This window comes from Fringilla coelebs (assembly GCF_963513975.1).
Source record: "Fringilla coelebs genome assembly, chromosome: 1".
Taxonomy (NCBI): domain Eukaryota; kingdom Metazoa; phylum Chordata; class Aves; order Passeriformes; family Fringillidae; genus Fringilla; species Fringilla coelebs.
Genome location: NC_140028.1, coordinates 152,263,841 through 152,289,334, shown reverse-complemented (window position 1 = coordinate 152,289,334; position 25,494 = coordinate 152,263,841). Strand labels below are relative to the sequence as shown.

The window sequence follows — 25,494 nt, the reverse complement described above, 5'->3', positions numbered from 1 at the left end:
CCCCTCCCTCCCCTCCACCTGCCGGGGCCGCTCCCCGTCCCCCGCTCCCCCCCGCTGTTCCCGCATCCCCGCGCTCATCACGGGGGGGAGGGAGGCAAAGCCCCACCCCACCCAAAATAATTAACGCTAATTAGTGCGGCTGAGCCCCGCTCGCCCTCGGGGAGATCCCGAACAAACAGAACTCGACGCTTTCGCCTCTTTTTGCCTTTTAATCTCCTTTTAAAGCCTTTCCGAATATTTAATGGAGATTTTTTTTCCTCCCCCCTCCCCAACACCCCCCAATCGATCGCTCGCATCGATACGCTCGGCGCTCGGCGCGCCCGGCCTGCCGCGCATGCGCGCCGCGCGCTGTACGGCAGCGGGGCGCAGGGTACAAGATGGCGGCGCCCGGCGGCGGCATGGCAGGCGCGGAGGAGGCCGAGGGGTTCGTTCTGGGGCGGCTGGAGCAGGAGGCGCTGAAGCGGCGGGAGCGGCTGAAGGCCCTGAGGCAGCGCACGCTGCAGGTCGGGCCGGGCTGGGCGCTGCGAGGGCGGGGGGAGCCTCCGGAGGGGCCCGCGGTGGGGCCGGGGCCGCGGAAGGGGCCTGGGGAGAGGCCTGGGGGTGCCGGGGACAGGCGGAGGATCCTGAGCTTTTTGGGATATTTGGGATCCTCGGGGCTTTGGGTGCGAACGGGGTTTGGGGGTCCTACAGAGCCCCGCGTAGATCCAGAGATTTCGGGGGATTCTCTGTTATTTTTGGGACCCTCTGTTATTTGAGGGTTTTGGGGTCCCGGAGGGGCTGGGGGAGAGTCAGAGGGTCCCACGGGGATCCTGAGATTTTGGGATATTTGGGATCCTCTGTCGTTTGGGTAGGACGGGGTTTGAGGGTTTGGGGTCCCAGGGCGTCTCACGTGCATCATGAGATTTTTGGGATGTGCTGGGACGGGAATTGAGGATTTTGGGGTCCCGGAGGGGCTGGAGTGGGGCTGGGGAAGAGTCAGAGGGTCCCACGTGGATCCTGAGTTATTTGGGATATTTGGAATCCTCTGTTATTTGGGTGGGACAGGATTTGAGGATCCTGAGGTTTTTGGGATATTTGGGATCCTCAGGGCTTTGGGTGGGACAGGATTTAAGGATTTTGGGGTCCCAGAGGGTCTGGGGGTATCAGAGAGTCCCACGTGGATGCTGAGATTTTTGGGATGTGGTGGGATGGGAATTGAGGGTTTTGGGGTCCCAGAGGGGCTGGGGGTGTTGAGGGGAATCAGAACATCCCATGTGGATGCTGAGTTATTTGGGATCCTCAGCGCTTTGGGTGGGACAGGATTTGAGGATCCTGAGATTTTTGGGATATTTGGGATCCTCAGTGCTTTGGGTGGGACAGGATTTGAGGATCCTGAGGTTTTTGGGATATTTGGGATCCTCAGTGCTTTGGGTGGGACAGGATTTGAGGATCCTGAGGTTTTTGGGATATTTGGGATGCTTTGGGTGGGACAGGGTTTGAGGGTTTTGGGATCCTAGAGGGGCTGGGGGTGTCCGAGGGTCCCCCATGGATCCCGATTTTTTTTTGGGATGTGCTGAGACAGGGGATGTGGCCCTTGCCAGCCCTCAGCCCCTCCTTGTGCAGCCTCTGGGGTGTTTGGGGCAGGCTGGAATTCCCAATCCTGGGATGTGGGGCCTGGGTCAGTGCTGGGAACGGTCTCCAGTCCAAAGCTTCTCCAGCCTCGAGAATTCCAGGATTCCAGATCTCTTTTTCCCGTCACCAGTGGAGGCAAAATCTCGGGAAAATCCCCATTCCAGTGATTTTCCTCCTTTTCCTTGAGCAGGATCTCCCTGTTTCCTGCCAGGGAGGGTTAATTCCTAAAGAAAGCTGGCGGAAAATCCCCGGGATGGGATTTCCCTGCTGCCATTCCCATCTCCATGGCGATGGCCATTTCCCTAATTCCCCCTTCTCATCCCTCTCCATTAAAAAAGGATTAAAATCTCCCTGGGATCCCAAAGCCCATCCCTGGCTCCTTTCATCTCCTGCAATTCCAGCTGGATTTGCCCTTTTTGCTGGAGCTTTGGGATGGGATCCGTGGAAATGAGGAGCGACACTTTGGGATGGGGCTGGGGGTGCTGGGCCAGAATTCCCCTTGGGAATTCTCTGGGGCTTCTCCTGCATCATGGGATGCTTTGGTGGGAAGGACCCTCAAGGTCATCCCATTCCTCTAGGGCAGGGAATTCCCAGCAGCTCTTTGGGCTTTCATGGAGAATTCCTGTTTTTTCAGGGGTGGGAAGAGAAGGGCGGGAAAGGAAAAAATGGCAGGAAAGAAATTTTTCCAATTTTTCCACTGGGTGGATCCAGTGTCATTCCAGAGGGATGGACAGCCCCAGGCTCCTGGAAAAGAGCTGGGATATAGAGGGAAACTTTTCCCTCCCTCCTTGAAGGTTCTGGGAGAGCTCAACCATTCCCAGCCCTCAGGGTGAAATTTGGGAATCCTGTCGTGATGTGGAAAAGGTTTGGGTTGAAATTCCTGCTTTATTAAACCTTGGAGAATCCCAGATTTTTTTTGGGAAGGGGCCTTAAAGCTCATCCAGTTCTGTGGGCTGGGAATTCCAATCAGCCCCTGTGGAACTGTTTGGTTTTTAATGGGGAGTTCCTGGTTTTCCAAGGATGGAAAGATGAGAGTGGGAAGAAAAGGGTGGGAAAGGAAAAATGGCAGGAAAGAAAAAGCTGGTGGGAAAGAAATGTTTCCAACTGGGTGGATCCAGTGTCATTCCAGAGGGATGGACAGCCCCAAGCTCCTGGAAAAGAGCTGGGATATAGAGGGGAACTTTCTTCTGCTGGAAGATGCTGGGAGAGCTCAGCCATTCCCAGCCCTCAGGGAAGAAATTTGGGAATTCTGCTGTGATGTGGAAAAAGTTTGGGTTGAAATTCCTGCTTTATTAAACCTTGGAGAATCCCAGAATCCCGGATTTCTTTTGGGGAAGGGCCTTAAAGCTCAGCCAATTCCGTGGGCAGGGAATTCCAAGCAGCTCTTTGGGTTTTAATGGGGAATTCCTGGTTTTCTGAGGGTGGGAAGATGAGGGTGGGAAAGGAAAAATGGTAGAAAAAAAATGGCAGGAAAAGAAATTTTCCAATTGGGAAGATCCACTGTCATTCCAGAGGGATGGAGGATGGCCCCAAGGTCCTGGAAAAGAGCTGGGGAAACTCTGGAAGATTTTGGGAGAGCTCAGCCATTCCCAGCCCTTGGGGAGAAATGTGGGAATTTTGTTGTGATGTGGAAAAGGTTTGGGTTGAAATCTCTGCTTTATTAAACCTTGGAGAATCACGGATTTTTTTTTTTTTTTTGGGAAGGGGCCTTAAAGCTCACCCAGTTCCATGGGCAGGGAATTCCAAGCAGCTCTTTGGGTTTCAGTGGGGAATTCCTGGTTTTCCAAGGATGGAAAGCTGAAGGAAGGAAGAAAATGGTGGGAAAGAAATTTTTCCAACTGGTTGGATTCCAGAGGGATGGAGGATGGCCCCAAGCTCCTGGAAAAGAGCTGGGAATAGAGGGAAACTTTCTTCTGCTGGAAGATTCCAGGGGAGCTCAGCCATTCCCAGCCCTTGGGGAGAAATGTGGGAATTCTGTCGGGATGTTTAAGATTTGGGTTGAAATTCCTGCTTTGTTAAACCTTGGGGAATCCTGGATTTGTTTTGGGAAGGGGCCACAAAGCTCACCCAGTTCCATGGACAGGGAACCCAGAACATTCCGGACCTGAAATCCGTAGGGGAGCAAACCTGAGGCTGTGATCCCAGCAGGAATGCAACTTTTTAACTGGAATAAATGCTGGATATCCCAGGAGGAGACACCCCAGGACAGTCTTGAGCTGGTGAAAATTCCAGCAGTTTTTGTGGAGCAGCTCAAGGTCCTTGAGAAGCTTTTCCTGCTTTTTTTGGGAGCTGTGAGAGGCTTTTCCTGGCTTTTATCCCTTTCCTTTATTCCCAGTTGGTTCCATTCCCTTTGACAGCTCATCCCTTTGTTTTCCAGCCTTAATTCCAGAAATGCAGGGAATGCAAATGATCCTGAGCTTCAGATCTCTGGAAAGTGTTTCAAGGTCAAGGATTTTCACTGGAAGAAAAATCCTTGGAATCCCTTCCCAATCTCCCACCCATCCCTGCCCTCTGGCAGTGGGAGCCATTCCCTGTGTCCTGTCCCTCCATCCTTGTCCCCAGTCCCTCTCCAGCTCTCCTGGAGCCCCTTCAGGCCCTGCCAGGGGCTCTGAGCTCTCCCTGGAGCCTCTTCTTTTCCATGTGGCCATTCCCAGTTTTCCCAGAGCAGAGGGGCTCCAGCCCTGGGAGCAGCTCCGTGGGATCCTCTGGATTTGCTCCAGCAGCTCCGAGCCCTTCCTGCCCTGAGGATCCCACCCCTGGATCTGTGGGATCCCACCTGAGCCATCCAACCCCCCCTCTTATCCCCAACATTCCCCAGCTGGAATTGTTGGGAAGAGCCTCCAGGATGAAGCATTTCCTGTGCTCCAGCCTTTTCTGACTTCCCTAAAAAAGCCTGGACGGGAAGGGATCCCCCAGAGCCTCCGGGTGCTTTATCCTGGCTGGAAAAACTTCCCTGGGCTCTGTTTCCACAGCAACACTTTCCCCAAGCCTTGGGCACTGGATCACGAGGAGCTTTGCTCTGGGAAAAACAAATCCCAGCATGAGAAAAATCCGGGAAAAACAAGGAGAGAAGGAGCCAAAGTGTGGGACTGTCCGGGGCTTTGGGAAAACTGGGAAAGGGTGGAAAAGCAGGAAAAGCCTGAGGAAAGGAGCAGTGCCAGCCCTTCCTCCTGCTGGGGAGGTGTGGAGGAGCAGGGATGTGGCTCTGGAGCAAATCCAGCCAGGAACAAAAGCTTGGGATGCAGCCAGAGGAGTTCTTCCAGCTCGAGGAACAGCGCAGGGAATGAATGCGCCGGAGCTGGGATGAGAAGGAGCAATGGGGGATTCTTCCTTCCCACAAAAACACGGCAGAGCTCTGGCTTCTCAAGGATTTGGGGATAAAAAAGCAGGAGAAGGAGCTGTGGAGGTCTTGGATGAGGAGTGTCGGGGTGGGAGAGGGAATCTGAGCCCGGAATTCCCACAGCGAGCCCACCTGGATTTTGCTGAGGGATCCTTTGGGAAGATCCAGCAGCATCCCCACAGATCTTAAAAGGAGAGGAATTCCCAGGGAATTTCCCTTGTGGATTCCCAGGGGATTTCCTCAGAGTGGGACTTGGAACCATTGAATCCCAGAATTTCACAGCAAGGGCAAAAGGAAAAGGGGAAAAGCTGGAAATCTGGCGTGTGCCCAGTAGGAAATGCCAAATACTGTCCCAGCAGGGAATTGTTTCCTTAAATGATGGGAAAAGTCCCTCATCCCTACAGAAAGAAAGGAAAAGTGGGAATCCCAAAGCAGGAATACCTAAATTCCCAGATTTTCGCTTAAATTCTCTGGATAATCCTGGAATATATTCCCACAAAAAGCTTTCCCACAGGTCAGCCTCTGCTGGATTCCCTCAGGAATCCAACCACTGCAGACAAAGGAGCAGCTTCCCATTTGTCCATGGAATTTCCACGCAGGAATCTCATTATTCCATTGATTTATTCTCCTCTCCCATTATTTTGTCCATGTAAATATTTTTGGAGAATTTTCCTTGAGGGAATCTGATCCAGGAACTGAAGGAGAAGAAATTCCCTTTATCCCTGTTTTTGGTGCCTCCAGCCCCGAGAGAATCCCAAAAAACCTGGATTTTTCCACAGGCAGGACACAATCCAGGTTTCTGCATGAACATTCCCATTGTTTTCAGTGGGAATAACCCAAAATTCCATCCAAGAGACATGGAGTGACAGGAAAACCCCAATTCCTGGCTGGGATGGAATTCCCAGAGCAGCTGTGGCTGCCCCTGGATCCCTGGCAGTGCAATGGGAATTCCTGCCCATGGAATGGGATCATCCTTAGGATCCCTTCCAATCCAGGCCTTTTGTGCCCGTGGGCTCAGGGGATGTTGGGAATTCAGCTCTGGGAATTCAGGAGTGCCACAGTCTCCTTCGTCCCGCCCGTGCTCTGCTCCAAAGGAATAAAACTGGGATCAGTGGAGCTGAGCAGTGTTTGCAGTGCCCGTCCTGCTGCCATTCCTGGGAATCCGGAGCTGTGCCGGCTCCTTTCCCGCCCTTTTTTTCCCCTTTTCCCGCCCTTTTTTTCCCCTTTTCCCCTCCCCTTTTTCCCCTCTTTTTTCCTGCCATTTTTCCCTCATGATTTTTTCCCCCACCATTTTTGTTTCCCTCTGTTTTTTTCCTTCCCTTTTCCCCTTCCCGCCCTTTTTAATTTCCCACCCTCTTTTGTCCCCCCACAGCTTCCCTGGAAATCCTTTGATTTTCTAGGAATATCCCCAAGCCTTTAAAACACTTTGGATTGAATGGGAAGGAAGGAAAGGAGCCAGAATTGGGAATTTTGGGTGAGCTCGTGGCAGGATTGGAATATCCAATATTCCAACAGCCAGGGAACAGCAGGAATCCAACGCTCCAACAGCCAGGGAACAGCCAGGGCTCCTGGGGAATGTTTGTGCCAAGTGTTTCCTTATCTTGGAAGCCTGTGGATAAAATTCCAGCAGGAGTTTGGGGAATGCAGCCCTGGAGCACAAGGAGAGGGAAGGAATGGGAAAGGACTGGGAGTGTGGGAAGGGACTTGGAATTCCACAGATTCAGGGGTGGCTGAACATTACCCAGCTCGGAGCTGCAGCAGGGAATTCCAGAGGGCTCTTCCCAGTTTTTATTGAATTTATGGAGCTGGGAATTCCTGGGAGTATCCCAAGGTTTTAATGGACATAAAACAGGGAATGAAAACAGAATTAAATTGGGATTTTAGGGATGATTATTGTCGGTTTTCATGTGGAAAAAAGGGGAATATTTTCCTTGTCCTCGGAGCAGGAGCTGAACCTGAACAATTCCAGCCCCTGGCTCCCTTCCCTGTTTGCTGGGAATGTAATTTTTAACCTGGATTGTGGGACAGAGTTTGGAAGAAGAGGGATCCAGGGAATGAGTCAGCAGTTTGGGAAACATTCCCAGGCCTGGAAGAGCTCCTGGATAATATCAGGATCCCAGAGCTGGTGTTGGGAGAGGGACTTGGGATAAGGGATGGGAGCCAGGGCATGGATCCCCGTGCCAGAGGGCAGGGAGAGGTGGGATGGTGGGAATTCCCAGGGAATTCCATGGCTGCCTCATCCCTGGCAGTGTCCAAGGCCAGCTTGGAGCAGCAGGGCCAGTGGGAATTCCCTGCCCTTGGAATGGGATCATCCTTAGGATCCCCTCCCATCCAGGCCTTTAGGGAAAGTTGGGAATTCAGCTCTGGCTATGGAAAGGGCTAAAATCTCCTCATTCCCAATCATTTTCCATGGAAATAAAAGTCAGGATCAGTGGAGCTGAGCAGTGTTTGCTGTGTCCATCCCTGCTGCCATTCCTGGGAAATCCAGAGCTGCTCCTGCTTTTTTTGGGAAGTTGGGATGTTCATTTCCTTCCAGGATTCCAGAATTCCATGGCTGCTCCTTCCCAGCTCCTCCTGGGCACCATTCCATCCCTGTTCCTGCCTGGATAGTGAATGGAAGAGGGAATTCCTGCTTTTCCTGGGATCTGGGGCTCCCCATGGAGCCTCTTTCCCTATTCCAGAGAAACTGAATTTTGCTCCAATGTTTTCCTGGAGCTGGAATTCCTTTGTTGTGCTGCTCCCTGTGGGATTCCATGTTTTCCATCCCAAATGATAAATTGGGGAAAAAAGGAATCCTGCTCTGAGAATTCCCAGATTTTTAAGGTTTCTCATCCCAAAAATATCCCCAAAAATATCCCCAAAAATATCCCCAAAAATATCCCCAAAAATATCCCCAAAAATATCCCCAAAAATGTCCCAATCCCAGGGGATTTTGGGGCTGTTTGCTCTCCTGGTTTTCCAGAGAAGCCAAAATCTGACAGATTATCCCTTTTTTTTTTTTTTTCCAGAACAAGGAGGGTGGAGAACCTGAATCCAAAATTCCCAGAGAAGATGAGGAAGAGGAGGCAGTCAAGCACAGGTAATTCCTTCTTTATTCCCACTTTCCCCAGGAGGGTTTTCCCTTGGATCTCTGTGGTTCAATAGGAATTTTCCATGGGAATTTGGTGCAAATAGTTTGGGATGAGGGGATGGGTGGATTCATCTGGGAGGCAAAATTCCATGGATCAAGAGGGAAAACCTGGGGAGTTTCCAGAGGCAGCAGGATTGTTGGGAGCTTCCCTGAATTCCCAGCCATTCCTGCAGGGATTGGTATTTTTCCATGGATTCCTGTGGCTGTTTTTCCTGGTAAATGGGACCTGAGGCAGGTCCAGCTGATTCCCACCAAGACTTTTTTTGGGATCACAGATTTGGGTGGAAAATGTGGAATGTGGCCTATTCCTATGGATTTATCCCTAAAAACCTCCTCTGTGGCAGAAATGAACCAGGAAGAAAATGAGGAAAATCCTCCTTTTAAAAAATATCTTGTTTTTTGGGAATGACTCCTTGGAAAAAGCAAATCCTGGTGGAGAAAATCCCACACGGATTTTGGGCTGGAGGAGCCAAATTTCTTGGGAGAAGGAAATTTCTGTGCTTGGAGTTTGTGCCAGAAAAGGCTCTGGAGGTGAAACCAGAGCTTGGGAGGCTCCTGAAAAATGAATGGATCGGGAGCTCTCGGATTCCAGCGCTGCTACCAGGTCTGGAGCTGATGGAATCCAGGCTGGTGTTCCCACCCCTGTGGATCCAGGCCCAGCTGGAATGAGAAATTCATCCCACAAATCCCAAAAAAATCCTGGATTGGGTTGATTTTTATCCTGGGAATCATCCTCCAAATTCCCCCCAAAAATTGTTTGGGCTAGTTTTCTCCTGGGAATCATTATCCAGATCCCCAAAAGAACCCAGGTTTGGGCTGATTTTATCCTGGGAATCATCCTCCAAATCCCCCAAAAAATCCTGGTTTAGGCTGTTTTGCTCCTGGGAATCATCCTCCAAGCCCTGCTCCTCTCCCAGGAATTCCAGCTGTGAATCCCTGACCCAAACTCTGGAAATTCTCTCTGGAGCTGTGAAAAACTTGGATCCTTTGGATTTTTGTGTGGACCAGGAAATGGAGCTGCCGCTCCACCTTTCCCAGGAAAAGGGTGTGGGAGGAATTCGGTCTTTCTGCCTCATTCCCATGGGGTAAAACTCTGGATTTGGGAATCAGGGACCTGCTGGAGCCTGGAATTCCCATCCCGCGGCTCTGAGCCTTGGGATTGGGCTCCTTGTGCCAACAAAACTCGTCAGAGATGGGGAAAGTGGAGTTAAAAACCCAAGGAAAAGCTTGGAGAGGGATGGGACAAAAATAATCCTCAATTTCCCAGCTTTAGGAGAAGTGAATCCCTGCGGAGCCCTGCCCTTGGACACGGAGTTATCCTTGGAAGTTGCAGCTCCTGGTCTGGGGGAGGAGCGGGCTTGGGAAACCCGATCTCCCTGAGGAATTCCTCCCTCTGGAATGTCACCGGGCAGGTCCGGAGCGCTTTTGTTTGTTAATCCCTGCCTCAAAATCCCCCGGGATTCTGCTCCAGAGGGGGTTGGGCTCGCCAGGGGAATCCAGGACGTGATTTCCTTCATCCCGGAGCCTGGAAATATCAGGGAAGTGGTTTAGGACAAGGAAAAGAATGGAAAAAAAGTCAGGATTGAATGTGGGAGGTGGGAGCTGAGCTGGGGACCCGGGCAGGGTTTGATTGACGCTTCCCAGGATCTGCTCCCTCTTGGACACGGACATGGAGCATCCCAGGGGTCCCTTCCCATCGGGAATGTGCTCAGGAAAAGGAGTGGGAATGGGCAAAGCTGGGAATTGCCACATTTTGCTCCAAGCTGGAAAAGGGAAAACAGGGATTGAATCCAGCTGGAAGCTGAGAGCACCGGGATCCAGCTGGGAACATTCCTGAGCTGGCTCCATCCTGAAGGCTCTGATCCATGTTTGGGGCCTTCCTCCCTCTGGAGCTGGAGGATTTTCCCTCAGGATGGAGCTGATCCATGCCTAAGGAAGGATCCATGGAGCTTCCTGTGGTCCCAAGCTCTGGGTGATCCTGGATTTTCCCTGGGATCGGGATGAGCCTCCAGAGGTGACACCGTGCTCCTCCCAGCCCTTGGCTCCTCCCAGCCCTTGGCTCTTCCCAGGAATCATTCCTGGGAATTCATCCACCCCATGGTGTTTTGGGCATGGATTTCTGGGTGCTCAGACTTCCAGCTGCCCATCCTGGGGGAGAATTCCTGGGAACAGGCACGTGTCTGGAGCATCTTTCTGCTCCCAGTCTTTGTGTTGGCTCTGTGCTGGGATTGTGGGTCTGGTCCCTGGAATTCCAGCTGTTATCCCAGGTGTTATCCCGTGGCCATCTCCCTGCTCCCAGGGTGCCTCCAGGGCTCCTTTTGGTTGAACCTCAAGGGTGGAGGTTGGGTTTGGATCCATCCCAGTGTGGAGGAGCCACAGGAAAACACGGATGAGGTTTGTCCTCGTTCCAGTGTTGGTGTTCCCAGCATGGCTGGGCTGGGAATGGTTTGGAATATCATCCAGCTCCAGCAGGATCCCACGCTCCACACGGAATGTGGGCTTTGTCCCACTTTGATTCACGGATCCTGAAATTCCCAGTGTCCACCTGGAAAAGCTCAGGTGCTTGGGAAAGCCCTGTGGGAAGCAATGGGAATCCTGATTGATTTGGGATCTTCTCCAGCTCTCCTGGAACACCTGGATGTCTCCCAATCCTTGCTCGAGCAGGGAGCACATCCTGGAAAAACAACCAGCCTGGCAAGTTTGGCGTGGAAAGGGGTGGGATTTTTTGGGATTTCTTCCTTCTGGAGCCCTCTGGGAGCAGGACGGGCTTGGACACGCTCGGGAGCTTGGGCAGCAGGAGCAGCTTTTCCAGGGAAGAGCTTTTCCTCAGGGAGGGTTCTCCTGGATCTCTGCCTCTTCCTCCTCTGGTGCCTTGGGTGAGGAATCCGGGAACATCGGCAGCACCTGCTGGAGTCAGTCCAGAGGATCCCATGGAGCTGCTCCCAGGGCTGGAGCCCCTCTGCTCTAGGAAAACTGGGAATGTCCACATGGAGAAGGGAAAGATCCAGGGAGAGCTCAGAGCCCCTGGCAGGGCCTGAAGGGGCTCCAGGAGAGCTGGAGAGGGACTGGGGACAAGGGATGGAGGGACAGGACACAGGGAATGGCTCCCACTGCCAGGGACAGGGATGGGTGGGAGATTGGGAATTGGGAATTCCTGGCTGGGAGGGTGGGGAGGGGCTGGGATGGAATTCCCAGAGCAGCTGTGGCTGCCCCTGGATCCCTGGCAGTGCCCAAGGCCAGGCTGGAGCAGCCTGGGACAGTGGAGGTGTCCCTGCCATGGCAGGGGTGGAATGGGATCCCACCCAGCCCATTCCAGGATGATTCCATGATCTCCATACATTTTTCCTGCTGTTGCTGGAGGTGAAAGCCTCATCCTCATGGAGTGGGATGGGGAAGCTGCTCCTGAAGCAGCTCCAAGTGACTTTTGGGAATGCCGACAGGAGCAAGGAACCTGTGACACCGGAAGAAATCCCTGTTCCAGCTTTTCAGGGCACAGCCATTCCAGGTGCTCCTGCCACAAGGATTCTGACAGCCAGGAGGTTTGGAAGAATCTGTGGAATTGTTTGTTCCATAAAAGCCTTGGGGCTGGAACAGTGAAGCACAAGCCAAGCTCGGAGGGGCCTGGTTTCCATCGGGAACACTCCGGGCATTCCGCGCATTCCCGGCGTGCCGGTGCCAAGGGCCTCCTCCCAAAAAAGCTGGGATCCCTCCTGCTTCCCCAGCCAGGAGCTCTGGGCCTGAGGGAAACATGGATTTGGGATGTTTCCCACCCAACACTGGACACTGCCAGGGGAATGTGCCACCCCTGGCAGTGTCCATCGCTTCCCTCTGGAATGCTGCACTCCCCAAATCCTCCCAGTTCTTTTTTGGGAGGGAATTCCTGGCTGGGAGGGGCTGGGATGGAATTCCCAGAGAAGCTGTGGATGCCCCTGGATCCCTGGAAGTGTCCAAGGATGGGGCTTGGAGCACCCTGGGATCATGGAAGGTGTCCCTGCCATGGCCCTGATCCCAAGGGTCACTTCCATTCTGGAATTCCATAATTTACCTCAGGAACACATCCCAGTGTTCCCAGCACTCCCACGGGGTTGCTCAGACTCTTGGCCAGGAGATTCCCGTGCTGGAGCAGGAATGGGATGGAGTGAGAAGGGCTGGATTTTCCATGTGTCCTCTGGTGACTTCCAAAGTTGGATTTTTGGTGTTTTCCAAAATCCTGATCCTCTGCTTCCCAACCTTCCCAGCTTCTCTTGGAGCCTTAATCCTGATTAATCCCATCCTTGCTGGTTAATGAGCTTCACCTCCCTCGTTATCCCTGTGGGCTGAGCTTTTCCATGGATCCTGCAGCCTCTGGAGTGTCCTGGAGGTGGGATCAGCTCCTGCAAACCGGATTTTCCAGGGTTGTGGCTTTGGGAGTTCCTCTTGAGGCTTGAAGGGTTTGGTTCCAGTGAGGAATCACTCACGGGAATGAGGGTGTCCAATTATAGCCCAAATTAGACGGGAATATCCTGGGATTGTGGCTCAGTCCTGACTCCTGAGCTTCCCTGGAGGAGATGAAAACATGGAAAAACTTCCAGGTGATGTTTGGGTCTTCATTCCCTCAGCTCCACCATCCATTTATTCCAGAACCAGGATTTGCTCCCTAATTTTAGCACTCCCAGAAATGCTTGGATAATCACCTCGTATCCTAAATAATCCTTTTTCTCCCCCTGTCTTTCCCTGAAAGATTTTTTCCCATGATTTTGGATCTTCCCTGGGGTCTCCATCTGGAGTATCCCAGTTTTTAGACCCAAAAGGTTGGAGCCAGGTGGGAATTGGGTTCTTCTGCCAGGGAACAGGGACAGGACAGGAGGGAACGGCCTCAGATTGTGCCGGGGGAGGCTCAGGTTGGATATTGGGAATATTCCTCATGGAATGGGGGATGGGAGTCCCCATTCCTGGTGGGATTTAAAAGCCATGGATGTGGCCCTTGGGGACGTGGATCCCTGGTGGCCTTGGCTGGATTTGATGATCTTGGAGGCTTTTCCAGCCTCAACAATTCCATGATTCCAGCTGCTTCTGGCTCCTGATTCCTGCTTTTCCTGAGTGCCCACTGGGCCATCCCAGACTTTTCTCACTGCTCTTCCCGCTTTCCCCAGGGAGATCAAGCTGCGGAATTACGACCCTGAGGATGAGGAGCTGAAGAAGAGGAAGCTGCCCCCGGCCAAACCAGCCTCAGGTGGGAGAAACTGGGAATGTGGGAAGGGAAACCAGGGCTTGGGAAGGGAAACCAGGGCTTGGGAAGCTCCGTGCTCTTCCCAAGGTGGGAGATCCGCTGGGATGAGGTGTCCATGGAGGGCTTGGAATATCTGATCCTGCCACACTCACACCCAGCATTGCACAAGAGGGGTGGGAGCACTCCCAGCCCAAATCCAAGGATTCATCCTCGGAGGAGCCTCCCTGGAGGAGCCTCCCGGAAATTCCGGCTGTTTTTTGTTGGATTTATCTTGAAGGAAATCTTAGGCAGGAGTTGAGGGCGTTGGGGCTGGAATTTCCTCACCAGGAACTTCCATAAATCACCTGAGGGGGAAGGGAAGGAGTGCCCCAAATCCTGAAATGTGGAGTTTACCTGGATTAAATCCCTTGAAAAGTGCCCTGAATAAAAAGGGAGGGCTGGGAATGGCTGGGAATTCTGGCACTGCCCTTTCCTTGTGTTTTTGTAGGAGCTTAAGTCTTCCATGTGAAAGGAAAGACATAGGAAGGCTGGAGCATGTCCAGGGAAGGGAGTGGAGCTGGGGAATTCCTGAGGGAGCTGGGAATGTTATCCTGGAGAAAAGGAGGCTCTGGGGGAACCTTCTGGCTCTGCACAATTCCCTGACTGGAGCCCAGGGGGAATTGGGATCTGCTCCCAGGGAACAGGGACAGGAGAAGAGGGAATAACCAGGTTGGATACTGGGAAAATTCCAGTTGTCCCACAGTGGTGGAGCTCCATTCCTGGAGGGATTGAAATCCCTGTGGATGTGGCACTTGGGGACATGGGCAGTGCTGGCCTCGGCAATGTTTGCACTCAATCCAAAACCCAAGAGGGCTTTCCCAAGTGAAATTGTCCTTGATTCCATGAAATCCATGTACTGGAGTGGGATGTGCTCCCTGGTGCCGCAGCCCCTCCATGGATGGCGTTTTCCATGAGTGTTTTCCCATTATCCCAGATATCTCCAGAGCTTTCCCCAAGGCTTGAGCTTGAGCCTGACTCCCCAAAAGTGTCCCAGGCCTGGAAATGAGTCAGGGAGAGCAAAATTCCAGACCTTTGGAGCAGCTGATCCCTGCAGGTGTTGGGAAAAGAGGCCTTGATCCAAACCAGCTTCCAGCTGCTGTTGCTGTTTGTGGGATTTCCATCATTCCCAGATAATTGTCAGGAGTCTCCAGAAGGGTTTGGATGCTGAAGGGATGTTCTCAGGTGTGGGTGTCGTGTTTTTTAGTAAAGCTGTGGGAATGGGGTTCCGGGGAAGCTTTTGGGAGCCGAGCCTGGAGCGCTGGTGGAATTCCCGGTTTTCCAACGCTGATCCTGTTTCCCCATCTAGTGGAGGACACGGTGAAGGAGCAGCTGGAAGCGGCCAAGCCAGAGCCCATCATCGATGAGGTGGTAGGTAAAGCTGGAATTCTTGGGAATCCAGAGCTGGGGAATCTGGGCTGGGGAATCCAGAGCTGGGAATCCGGAGCTGGAAATCTGGATCAGGAAATCCGGAACTGTAAATCCGGATTTTGGAATCCAAATCTGGGAAATCCGGAGCTGCAAATCCGGATTGGGAAATCCGGAGCTGGAAATCCAGAGCTGCTCCATGCCAGGTCCAGGCTGGAATGTTGCCTTTGCCTTTCATTCGATGTCCCCTCTCCTTCCCTAGGATTTGGCAAACTTGGCTCCCAGGAAACCCGACTGGTGAGTGCCTATGGAATGCTGCTCCCGGGAAAAGGGGGTTGGAGTCAGCGGGGGGGTTCCAACACCTTGAGGTTGTGCCGGAAATATCCAGGAAAACCTGACCTGAGGGTTAAATGTGCCAGGAAAATCCCGTGGGAGGTTGGAATGAGCTGATCTTTAAGGACCCATCCAACCCTGAGCATTCCATGATTCCATGGAACTGGAAAACCCTCCTGGCTGTGGGGGAAGACACAATTCCCTTTTCCTGCTGATTCTTTGGAATGCTTGTCACCGAGGGATGGGTTGGGTTTGGAGCACTTGGGAGAGAGAAGGAATTTCTGCTGGGAAAGGTGGGCTCTGCCTGGCTGTGGAATTGTCCTGACCCTGTGGCTCTCCCTGCAGGGATTTGAAGCGGGATGTGTCCAAGAAGCTGGAAAAGCTGGAGAAGAGGACCCAGAGAGCCATCGCGGAGCTGATCCGTGCGTTCCGGAGCCGCGGGAGCGGGGTGGCTCATTCCAGAGGGATTCCATGATCCATGCTGGGAGCTCACTGTGGGGGGGGGTTGGTGGGGCTTGATCCCTTCCCAAATGGATCTGGGAAGCTGTTGGTCCCGAGGAGGCTCCAGGAGCACTTGGATTGTGCCAAGGGAGGGGTTGTGGGGTCCTGTGCTGGGTCACTCCCAATCCAACCCCTCCATCCCTTCTCCATGGCTTTTCTCCCGGCAGGAGAGCGCTTGAAAGGGCAGGAGGGGGAGCTGGCATCGGCTGTGGGATCAGCAAAGCAGGAGGGAAGCGACTCCGAGTGAGGAGAATCCATCAGGAATGGGCTCTGGATCTGCCTCCCACCGACCCCGGCTCCCTCAGCCCCTCCCTGCCTGGGACTGCTCATCCCTCTTCCCGAACTTCCCCGTCCTGCTGTGCCTGGAGGAGAGGCAGGTCCAAGGAGCCTGGCTGGCTGCTGAGGAACTTCCATGGAAAAATGTCTGGGATCGTGGAGGGTTGATGGGAGCAGGACAGAGCCCCCCCATTTAGCTGGAACTTCCTTGGAGCAAGGAAAAGTGGGAAAACTCCAGGCTGGGGCTGGAAAGATCAATCCAGACTGGCTGGGAAAGGAGGGGGATGCCAGCACCCCTTGGAAAAGCAGGATCATTTCCCAGGTTTTGGTGCTTCTGTTCCTGTGCAGACACTCCTTGAGGCTCTGAGTGTTTGGGAATATCCATGGCCAGCCCCAGAATCCCTGTGGGAAGGGGCAGTGTGGCTCGGGAATTGTTGGCTGCTCTGCATCTGGCTGAGTTTAATGTGGAATTTGCTTTGCTCCCAAATTTCCTGACCCTCCAGGAGTGTGTCCTGCTCCTCCTCTTGGGGGTTTTTTATTGTTAATGGATCTTTTCCTAATAAAACAATTCCATGTGGAAAAAGTTGTCGCTTGTCCTGTAGAGGAGTGGGAAGAGGAGCAGTGGGATTGAGCCCATGGAAGTTGGAGGAGGAGCAGTGGGATTGAGCTCATGGAAACTGGAGGAGCAGTGGGATTGAGTCCATGGAAGTTGGAGGAGCAGTGGGATTGAGTCCATGGAAGTTGGAGGAGGAGCAGTGGGATTGAGTCCATGGAAGTTGGAGGAGGAGCAGTGGGATTGAGTGCATGGAAGTTGGAGGAGGAGCAGTGGGATTGAGCCCATGGAATTTGGAGGAGGAGCAGTGGGATTGGTTTCATGGAAGTTGGAGGAGGAGCAGTGGGATTGAGCCCATGGAAGTTGGAGGAGGAGCAGTGGGATTGAGCCCATGGAAGTTGGAGGAGGAGCAGTGGGATTGAGCCCATGGAAGTTGGAGGAGGAGCAGTGGGATTGAGCCCATGGAAGTTGGAGGAGGAGCAGTGGGATTGAACCCATGGAAGTTGGAGGAGGAGCAGTGGGATTGAGCCCATGGAAGTTGGAGGTGGCCACAGCAGGTCAAGCACAATGCCTGGGATGGGCTCATCCAGGTTATTGTGTGATCCAGCTTCCTGGGGTGATCCCAACCCTGCGCCTCTGGAAATGGTGAGCAGGTGGGATCTGCCAAGCTGATCCTGCATTTTCCCTGGAAAACTTTATTGTGGCTCTGGGAGATCTTGCAGGATGGTGCCGGAATCCTCTGGGTTTGAAGTTTTGGAGGGGAAACTTGGTACTGCCATGAGATTCCAGCTGGGAAATGAAGAGCTGTTCCTGGTAATTCCCACATCCTGCTGCCTTTGTCCTGCTGGATCATTCCCAGGGCGATGGATCCTTGTCCCTGTGCCAGGATCTGCTGCTTCCCACTGCTCCATGCTCTTCCACCTGCAAGAGCCCCGTTCCTGCTTCCAGGGGATGCCTGGGAGCAAAGAGCAGCTGGAAAATTCCCTGATTCCTCCTCCATTCCCAGCTTCCTTCCTTCTCCTTGGCTCTCCTGTTCCCATTGCTTGCAGCCATTCCTGCTACGTCCTCTCCCCTTGGAGGGGCCGTTCCCAGGTGTGTGGGGACCACTGGAACATTCCATGGAGCAGTGGGAGAGCTGCACCCACCGGGGCTCAGTGTTGGGATATGCCTGTGGATTTTTCCAGCAGAGAATTCCCTCTGGATTCTCTGGTGGAAAAACACCTGGGCTGGTGTCCAACCATCTCCCTGTAGGGTGTTTTGGGTGGTTTTCCCTATTTTTCCTTGGATGGGAGACTTCCAAGTGCCCCTCACCCTTGTCCTGGGGCAAAATATTTCTGGAAAAGCAGTGGGAAGGTTCCATCAGGGAATGCTGTGGTTGTCCCTGGATCCCTGGAAGTGTCCAAGGCCAGGTTGGACAGGGCTTGGAGCAGCCTGGGACAGTGGGAGGTGTCCCGGCTCATGGAAGTGGGATGGATGGGATGATCCTTAAATTTGCTTGCAACCCAAATTGTTCTGGAATTCCCTGATTCCATGGGGCCATGGAATCTCTGGAATGCCCTGTAGATGTCAGCAGATCTCCATGCACAAAACTCTGCTGTGTCCAGCTGTTCCCAACAGCTGGGACCCGGATGAAGTCAGGCTTTGCATCCCTGACTGGGATGCTGCCAGCTGGAATTCCCATCCATCCATCCATCCATCCATCCATCCATCCATCCATCCATCCATCCATCCATCCATCCATCCATCCCTTCCTTCTTTCCCTGGCTGAAACCAGACCAAAGGTGGGAAGCAGCAGAATTTTCCCTCGTTAACTTTCAAGGGAAAAAAATTCCCTTCAACCTGGCTCCAGTTCCAGGCGCAGCTTTTCCCAGTTCCTGAAGGGATAATTTTCACTTTCAGCTCTTCTGGAAAATCTGACTTGGATTTGAAAAATCCCCGTGTTTTTGTTTAGGACAAACCTCAGATGAAATGTCCTGAATTTTCTCTTTCCCGTGTATTTCCCATTTTTTTTCCAGGCTGAAATTAAGCCAGGATCAACCCCAGAGCCCTGGATAGATGTGGGATCCTGGTGTAGGATTGGGATCCCTGCATGGGGCAGGGATCCAAGGATGGGAGCGGGATCCTGGCATGGGATACAGATCTTGGAATGGGGCTGGGGTGCCAAGCACAGGGCAGGGACCGTGAAGTGGGACTGGGATTTCAGTGTGGGACAGGGATCCTGGCATGGGACTGGGATCATGGAGTGGGACAGGGATCCCAGTGTGGGACAGGGATCCTGACAAGGGTCCTGGCATGGGAATGGGGTCCCTGTACAGGAGAGGCATCCTGGCATGGAATAGGGATCCTGGCATGGGACTGTGATCGTGGCATGGGACAATGGTCCTTAAATGGGACAGGGATCCTGGTGTGGTGCTGGGGTTCTGGTGAGGAACAGGGATCCCTGTATGGAAAATCAGGGATTCCTTCATCCACAGGAAAACCCGTTTTCCTTTGGCTGATTTGGAGCCTGATGTTGCTGCCTTTTGTTGGGGAAATGTGAAGAACACCAACACAGCCCCAAACTGACACCGGGGTCAAATCCCTCCCTCAGGATCCTCCTGGCCATTCCCTCTGGGTTACCCCCTGCCAACATTCTGGCCTTTTAAAAGCCGGGATGTTTCCTTCTGCCCTCCTTGGAAATGCCACCTCCTGCCTCTTTTCATTGGCTTCCCTCCTGTGCTCTCCACGCTCCGGCCTTGGAAGTTCTGACATCCCTCTGTCCTATAAAAACCAGGCCCTGGGATGCTCTTGGCTGGGATAAAAGGCACCAGGGTGGGCTGGAATTTGGAGGAGCCTCTGACGGCTCCGTGACACGAAGCAGGAGCGGCCCTGGAGTGCCGGACCGGTTGGGATTCTCCAACCTGCTGGGATGATGGAGAGGAGGCTTCATCCCGAGCCCTCGGCCCTCCAGGCCGTGGTTTTGGAGTGGTCACACCCACGGCCAAGGTCTGGCTTTCAAGTGTCCATCTGCTGCAGGGACATGAAAGGGATTCCCAGTTTTTGACAGCTGCTGAAATTCCTTTTGTGGCGTTCCCGGCCGGACTCTGCCCAAGCCGAGGGTTTGTGCTGCCTCTTCCAGCTCTGGGGGAATTTGGGATCATGGCTGCTCCTGGACACCAATCCCTCTGCTGGGCTGCTGGCCTGATTCTACAGGTCCCAGGCTTCCAAAGCAGGTTCCTGGGATTTTTTCCTTTGGAATGTCTGAGCAGAGCTGTTGGGAATAGTTTTTTTCCTGAAACATTTGGGATGCTTGGAAAATACTTGGCAGGTTCCAAGGGCTCTCTGGTTGATGGACGGGGTCTGGGAGCTCTGGGGGGCCCGTGGCAATGGCAGGGGGAGAGTGGAGGGATTCCATGGGATGTTTCCTACAGCACGGGATACTGGGATGTGGGAATCGGGAATCCACACATCGGAAATGGCCTCGGAGGGGGTGGGGAAGGGCAGCTCTTGGAATTCTTTTGGTACCTTCCAAAGGGATGAGACCCCCCCTGCAGAGCTGCCCCCAGCCCCAGGCCCTGGCCAATGGCTCCAATGAACTTCCAGTCAGGAAAGTTTTCCTGGGACTTTGCCATCCTTTTATCCTCCTGCCCCATTTGTTGTTCAACTCTTCCAGCCAAGGTTGCAGGAATTGCCTTGGGAAGTGTTTCTGTGCCTGTGGTGGGAAGAATGGAAGATTTGGGTGTTGGAGCCCGGAGGCCTGTGCTGGACACAGCCCTTGGGATTTGCTCCTGCACCTGCTCTGAATTCCTGGGAACAGCAATGAGCCCTGGCAGGGAGGAGCACATTCCTGCTGGGATCAGAGTCTGTCACATCCAAAGGGAATTCCTGGCAGGAGAGCTGCTCCTGCTGCCCTTGTCCCACTTCCAGCTGCTTTTCTGCCTCTGGGTACTCCGTGGAAGTTCAGAGAAAGTCATCACTTGGAGCAGGGACAGTTGGAGCAGGATCCTTTCAACCTCTCCTCTGCTCATCCTGTGTCCATCACTAACGGAAGGTGAGTGTGGAACTCGTGTCCCTGTGGCCACGGCAAGGTCATGGAATCATGGAATGCTTTGGGTGGGAAGGGACCTTAAAGCCCATCCAGTGTCACCCCTGCCATGGCAGGGACACCTCCCACTGTCCCAGGGGCACAACCTGGCCTGGGGCACTGCCAGGGATCCAGGGGCAGCCCCAGCTGCTCTGGGAATTCCATCCCAGCCCCTCCCCACCCTCCCAGCCAGGAATTCCCAGTTCCCAATCTCCCACCCATCCCTGCCCCTGGCAGTGGCAGCCATTCCCTGTGTCCTGTCCCTCCATCCCTTGTCCCCAGCCCCTCTCCAGCTCTCCTGGAGTCCCTTCAGGCCCTGCTCTGAGCTCTCCCTGGAGCCTTCCCTTCTCCAGAGGAACATTCCCAGCTCTCCCAGCCTGGCTCCAGCCCTGCAGCAGCTCCAGGTCCCTGTGCTGTTGGATCTGGGCTGGGGCAGCTCTGCAGGTGGGGTCTCACCTGAGGGGGCAGAGGAGCAGAATCCCACCCCTGGATACTCTTTTCCAGCAGAAAATTCCAACTTTACTAGAGAACCCCAATCCCTTTCCTTGGCCCAGCGAGGCTTTTCCTGAAGAGTTTTTGCCATCGGTTCAGAACGGCTCTCCCTGTTAAAATCCCTGTAAAAACAAGAAAACCAGGAGCTGCTTCCAGCTCTGTAGGATTTTTCCCCCCTTGTATTATGATATTTGAAATAAAAACACCCTGGGAGTTCCCATAAAAGTCCTGCTGAATTTATGACGTGATTGTTAGAGAGCAGAAAACGTCCAATAAAAAGGAATTTTCAGCAAGAGCCCAACCTCCCACGGCTCTTCCTGGGCTCCATCTGCGGTAGATGGAGCTGGAAGGAATAAAACATCTTGGAGGCGTTTGGAGATTGTAAGTGTAACTAAAAATAGCAAATCCGCGCCTTTATTAAGGATTTTTCCCTCCGGGGAATCCGAAGGATTGAGGAAAAGTGGAAGCTGGATGAGCTCATCCCACCCAGGTAGCACCAGGAAAGGTTTTTCCCGGGAGTGTTTCCCTTCCAGCTGCCCGGCTGCGGGATTTTGACCTATTGTTCCCAAAAATAATGACATGAAGAGAAAAGAGGGAAGGACTTGGCGTTCCTCCGCGTTTAACGGAGAATTATGGATGTTTGGGAAGCTGAGGGTGGTTCTTGCCCTGGGAATACTTGGCAGAGCCACCCTGGCTTGATGTTTTCCAAAACGCTTCCCGGGGGCACTGGAGCTACTGGGATTGTGTCCTTCAGAAAGCTGAGGAACAGCTGAAGTGTGGAATTTCTGAGGGAGCCGTCCGTGTCTCTGCAGGGAACAAAAGCTGGAGCGCCAAAACACCCCGGCAGCTGGAGATGTAAGGAGAAGGCTCTTCCCAGGCCTGTCAACACTCGGAGTCAGGAAAGAGAAAAGCTTCCCAGTAGGTCCCCGTTGGAGCTGGGGTCGGGATGTGCCTGGAAAGTTTATTAATGGAAATGCCTGGAAGTCTCGGGGAGGCCTGAAATAGCAGGAAGAGCTTCTCTTTCCGTGTTCTCCCAGCCGGAAAATCGGGACAGGTATTTGGGCAGAGGGGTTGTGTTAAAAGGATCTGGAAGGTTCTTCTGAAGGTCCTACTGGGAGGTAAATCCACACCTCAATCCCACGAGGATCCTGCTCTCCTTTATCCCTTTGCTGCCTAAAACTTGTGGAAATCAGGAGGAGCTTGGTTGATGAAGGATCTTTGAGTTTGGGAGGGGAAGGACCTTTGAGTTTGGGAGAGGAAGGACCTTTGAGTTTGGCTGATGAAGGATCTTAGAGTTTGGGAGAGGAAGGACCTTTGAGTTTGGCTGATGAAGAACCTTCAAATTTGGCTGGAGGTCGTGTTTGAACCTTCCCACCTCCCCATGATCCAGTGGGGATTATTTTTTTGCCTCGAGTGAGGGTTGGAAATCTTTCCTCATTCTGTGGGAATAATAAGGCAAAGGAATTTTAACCTTCTTGATGCTTCTTTAATCCCTGTTGGCATTTTGGAGATGGAGATTCCAACCAGGAGTCTCCCTGCAAAGGGATAAAGAGTCTTTGGAAATCCAGGGGAAAAACTTCCACTGACTTAGTGGGTTTGATCCAGATCCATGTGGATCCCATTTCTAAGCAGAGCACGAAGTGGGATGGGAGGTAAAGGAACATAATTGCAAATTAAAGCACAGCTTAATCAATAGGGAATGATTTAATTCCTGGGCTTTTCCTCAAAATCAGCCAGGATGAGCATCAAGGAAAACTGAGGGTTTTGGGCAGCTGACAGGAATTTCCTGCTGTGGTTGTTCATAGGATCATGGAATGATGGAATTCCAGACTGGCTTGGGTTGGAAGGGACCTGAATGGTTTGGGTTGGATGGGGCTTGGAGCAGCCTGGGACAGTGGAAGGTGTCCTTGCCCATGGCAGGGGTGGAAGGGGATAGGGGATGATCCTGATCCATCCCAAACCATTCCCTGATCCTATTCTATGATCATTCCCCTTCCCAAAACACCTCATCCCTTCTTCCCCAGTATCCAACCCATCCTGGGGCGTCACATTTCCCAGACAGCTCCCTATGGAATTAAAAATTCCCTCCAGTTCATCCATGACAACACCAGGGTGACTTGTCCTTCCCTTTCCCGCTCTTATCCCACGGCATTCCAGAGCTCAGGAATCCTGGCATTCAAGGGTCTGTTCCCATTAAAACCTCTCGAGAGGAGCTGTGGATAACGACCAGAGCAATTCCCAAATCCCCCTCGCAGCCGTGCAGGGACGCACGCGCGTTCCCGGGAAGAGCCAGCCAATGTCAGGATGCAAATTTATGCAAAGTGCCTCGTTCTGCCACGGAAAGCTTTTCATTCTTGACTCCTCTCCAAGCAAAATCCCATTAGGTCCTAAAAATTAATTTCAGGCACGTTTCCCCAGTTGTTTACAATTCCCCTCTCCGCTAATTCCAGCCGCATGCCGGGCCCCTCCCGCTGCTCTCCTTGATTTATTCCAGCCTCATCCGCCGCCTCCCCACAGCCACGTTGTGTGTGCTGGAAAAGCACAGGATTCCAGGGAGGGATTGTGTTGGGATGGACTGAAGCTTTATCCCTGGATTCCCCACGGAGCTGTAAAGCAGGGTGGGACGAGGGGCCGGGATGTGCTCGGATTTTGCTGAAGTTTATTCTTCGTCCAACGAGAAGATGGGAGTTGGGAATGTCCTGGAGCGAGTTCTGTTCCACCTCGGTCCTGGCTACACCAGAATTCCAAGGCAGAGTGTCCTTTTTCCATAATCATCATCAAATCATGGAGTGGTTTGGGTGGGAAGGGACCTTCAGGATCATCCTGATCCATGGTCCTCTCCTACTCCAGCCCAATCAATCCCAAATCCTTTGGTGCACCATCAAGCCCAAAACTTCCAAAATTTTACCAGGAGAGCAGGGAATTGCTTTTCACCCCAAAGGCTGATGGGGAAGTGCTGCTCCATGATGAGGTCATGCTGCTGCTGGAGATGTCCCATGGCACCAGGAGAATTCCAGCTGGATCCCCTGGCCCCTGCTCTGGTGTCCCTCTCCCACCTCCTGGGAGGTTTTTAGGAACGGTGGCTTTTCCATGATTTGCTTTTCCAGCTGGAATGGCACCCAAAGGGGTGGGATGTGCTCAGGCTGTTCCCAGACTTTAGGAAAACCCTCTCTGATATTCTGGATATCTTTCCACAAGGAAACCTCTGATTTTTTTCCACTTGTGGCTTCCTTGCTCCCTTCCTGCTCCTGGTTGGAGCTTTGTCCCACCATCCTCATTGTTCCTGACTTTTCCAAGATCCTCTCCTCACCTCCATCAGCTCTTCCTGCTCCACACCCCTGAAATTCCAGGGTTTCCCAGATTTCCTGCTCTCCCTGGCCCAGGGACAGGGAGGTGTTCCCAAGGCTTGAGAAAGTTGGGATGACCCCAGACCCAGGATCCCTGGGCGCCCCTCATTGGGCGGTGCTCAGAAGCCAAGTGGAGAATAATTTCAGTGGAATAATTTAGGTGGAAAGGGAATTTTGGGTTCCTTAATCCATCCTCAGGTATCGTTGGAAATCCCAGGTGGTGCCAGGCACTTCTAGAAGCTTCTGTCCCGATGTCCCCGTGGTGTCCCCTCGTTGTCCTGCTGTTCTGCTCCAGCCTCCACTGCACCAGCTCCATGGGGAATCTGTTTAATTAACTCATTAGCAGGGACAGGAATTCCAGTAGCCCTGGACTGAGGGTTTTATTGGGAATTAACACTGGAGGGGAGGGGAAAGGGCTGGGTTTCCCTGCTCCCATGATTGCAATCCTGGGAACTTCTGATCCCTGCTCCAAACCAGGGGCTGTTGGGGATTGAACCAGCACAGGGGCTCTTCTCCCGGGGCTTAGATGAGGCTTTGGGAAGGAATTCCAGGCTGGGAGGGTGGAGAGACTGGGGTGGAATTCCCAGAGAAGCTGTGGCTGCTCCTGGATCCCTGGAAGTGCCCAAGGCCACTGGATGGGGCTTGCAGCAGCCTGGGACAGTGGGAGGTGTCCCTGCCCATGGACGGAGTGGGATTGTCCTTAAGGTCCCTTCCAAACCATTCCAGGATTTTATGATTCCATGTCTAACCAACAATTTAGGGAGAGCAGAAGGGGATGACGGAAGGAGAATTCACCAAATTCTGGTGCATCCTCAGCCAAAATGAGGAAAAATCTCAGGAAATCCTGGATTTGATTCCTTCTTGCTCCTAAGCCTGGTCAGGTCTCTCCTCCTCCATAAGAGCAGGGAAAAGGTCAGGAAAAGGGGAATCCCATGTCCTGAATGAAACAAACTTGTCCTTGAGGGCTGACCTGGCCTTGGGAAGGGCTGATCCCAGATCCTGGTGTCCAACCCTGCTGCTTTCCCAGAGGTTTTCCTGCAGGAGAAAATGTTCCTTGGAATGTTTCCTGTGAGTGGATGGATTTATCCAGCCATCTGCAGAGGGCTCTCTCCACACAGGGATGGAAAAACTCTGGATTCAATCCCAGGAATTCAGCAGGGTGAAATAACCGAGGCTGGGGCTGCCATCAGCAGCTGGGCTTTTATGATCCTGGGATAATAAAATTTCAGGCATTA

General features: G+C 53.0%; 1 protein-coding gene across 1 annotated transcript; it reads left to right on the top strand.

The window, feature by feature from the left end:
* Positions 1 to 369: 369 nt before the first annotated feature.
* CCDC12 (coiled-coil domain containing 12) lies at positions 370 to 16,370 on the top strand. Its single transcript, XM_084206826.1, has 7 exons — positions 370 to 503; positions 7,960 to 8,030; positions 13,214 to 13,293; positions 14,636 to 14,697; positions 14,957 to 14,991; positions 15,373 to 15,449; positions 15,696 to 16,370. The coding sequence occupies exons 1-7, from the start codon at positions 378 to 380 to the stop codon at positions 15,773 to 15,775; spliced, it is 531 nt and encodes a 176-aa protein (XP_084062952.1). The 5' UTR covers positions 370 to 377; the 3' UTR covers positions 15,776 to 16,370.
* The last annotated feature ends 9,124 nt before the right edge of the window (positions 16,371 to 25,494 follow it).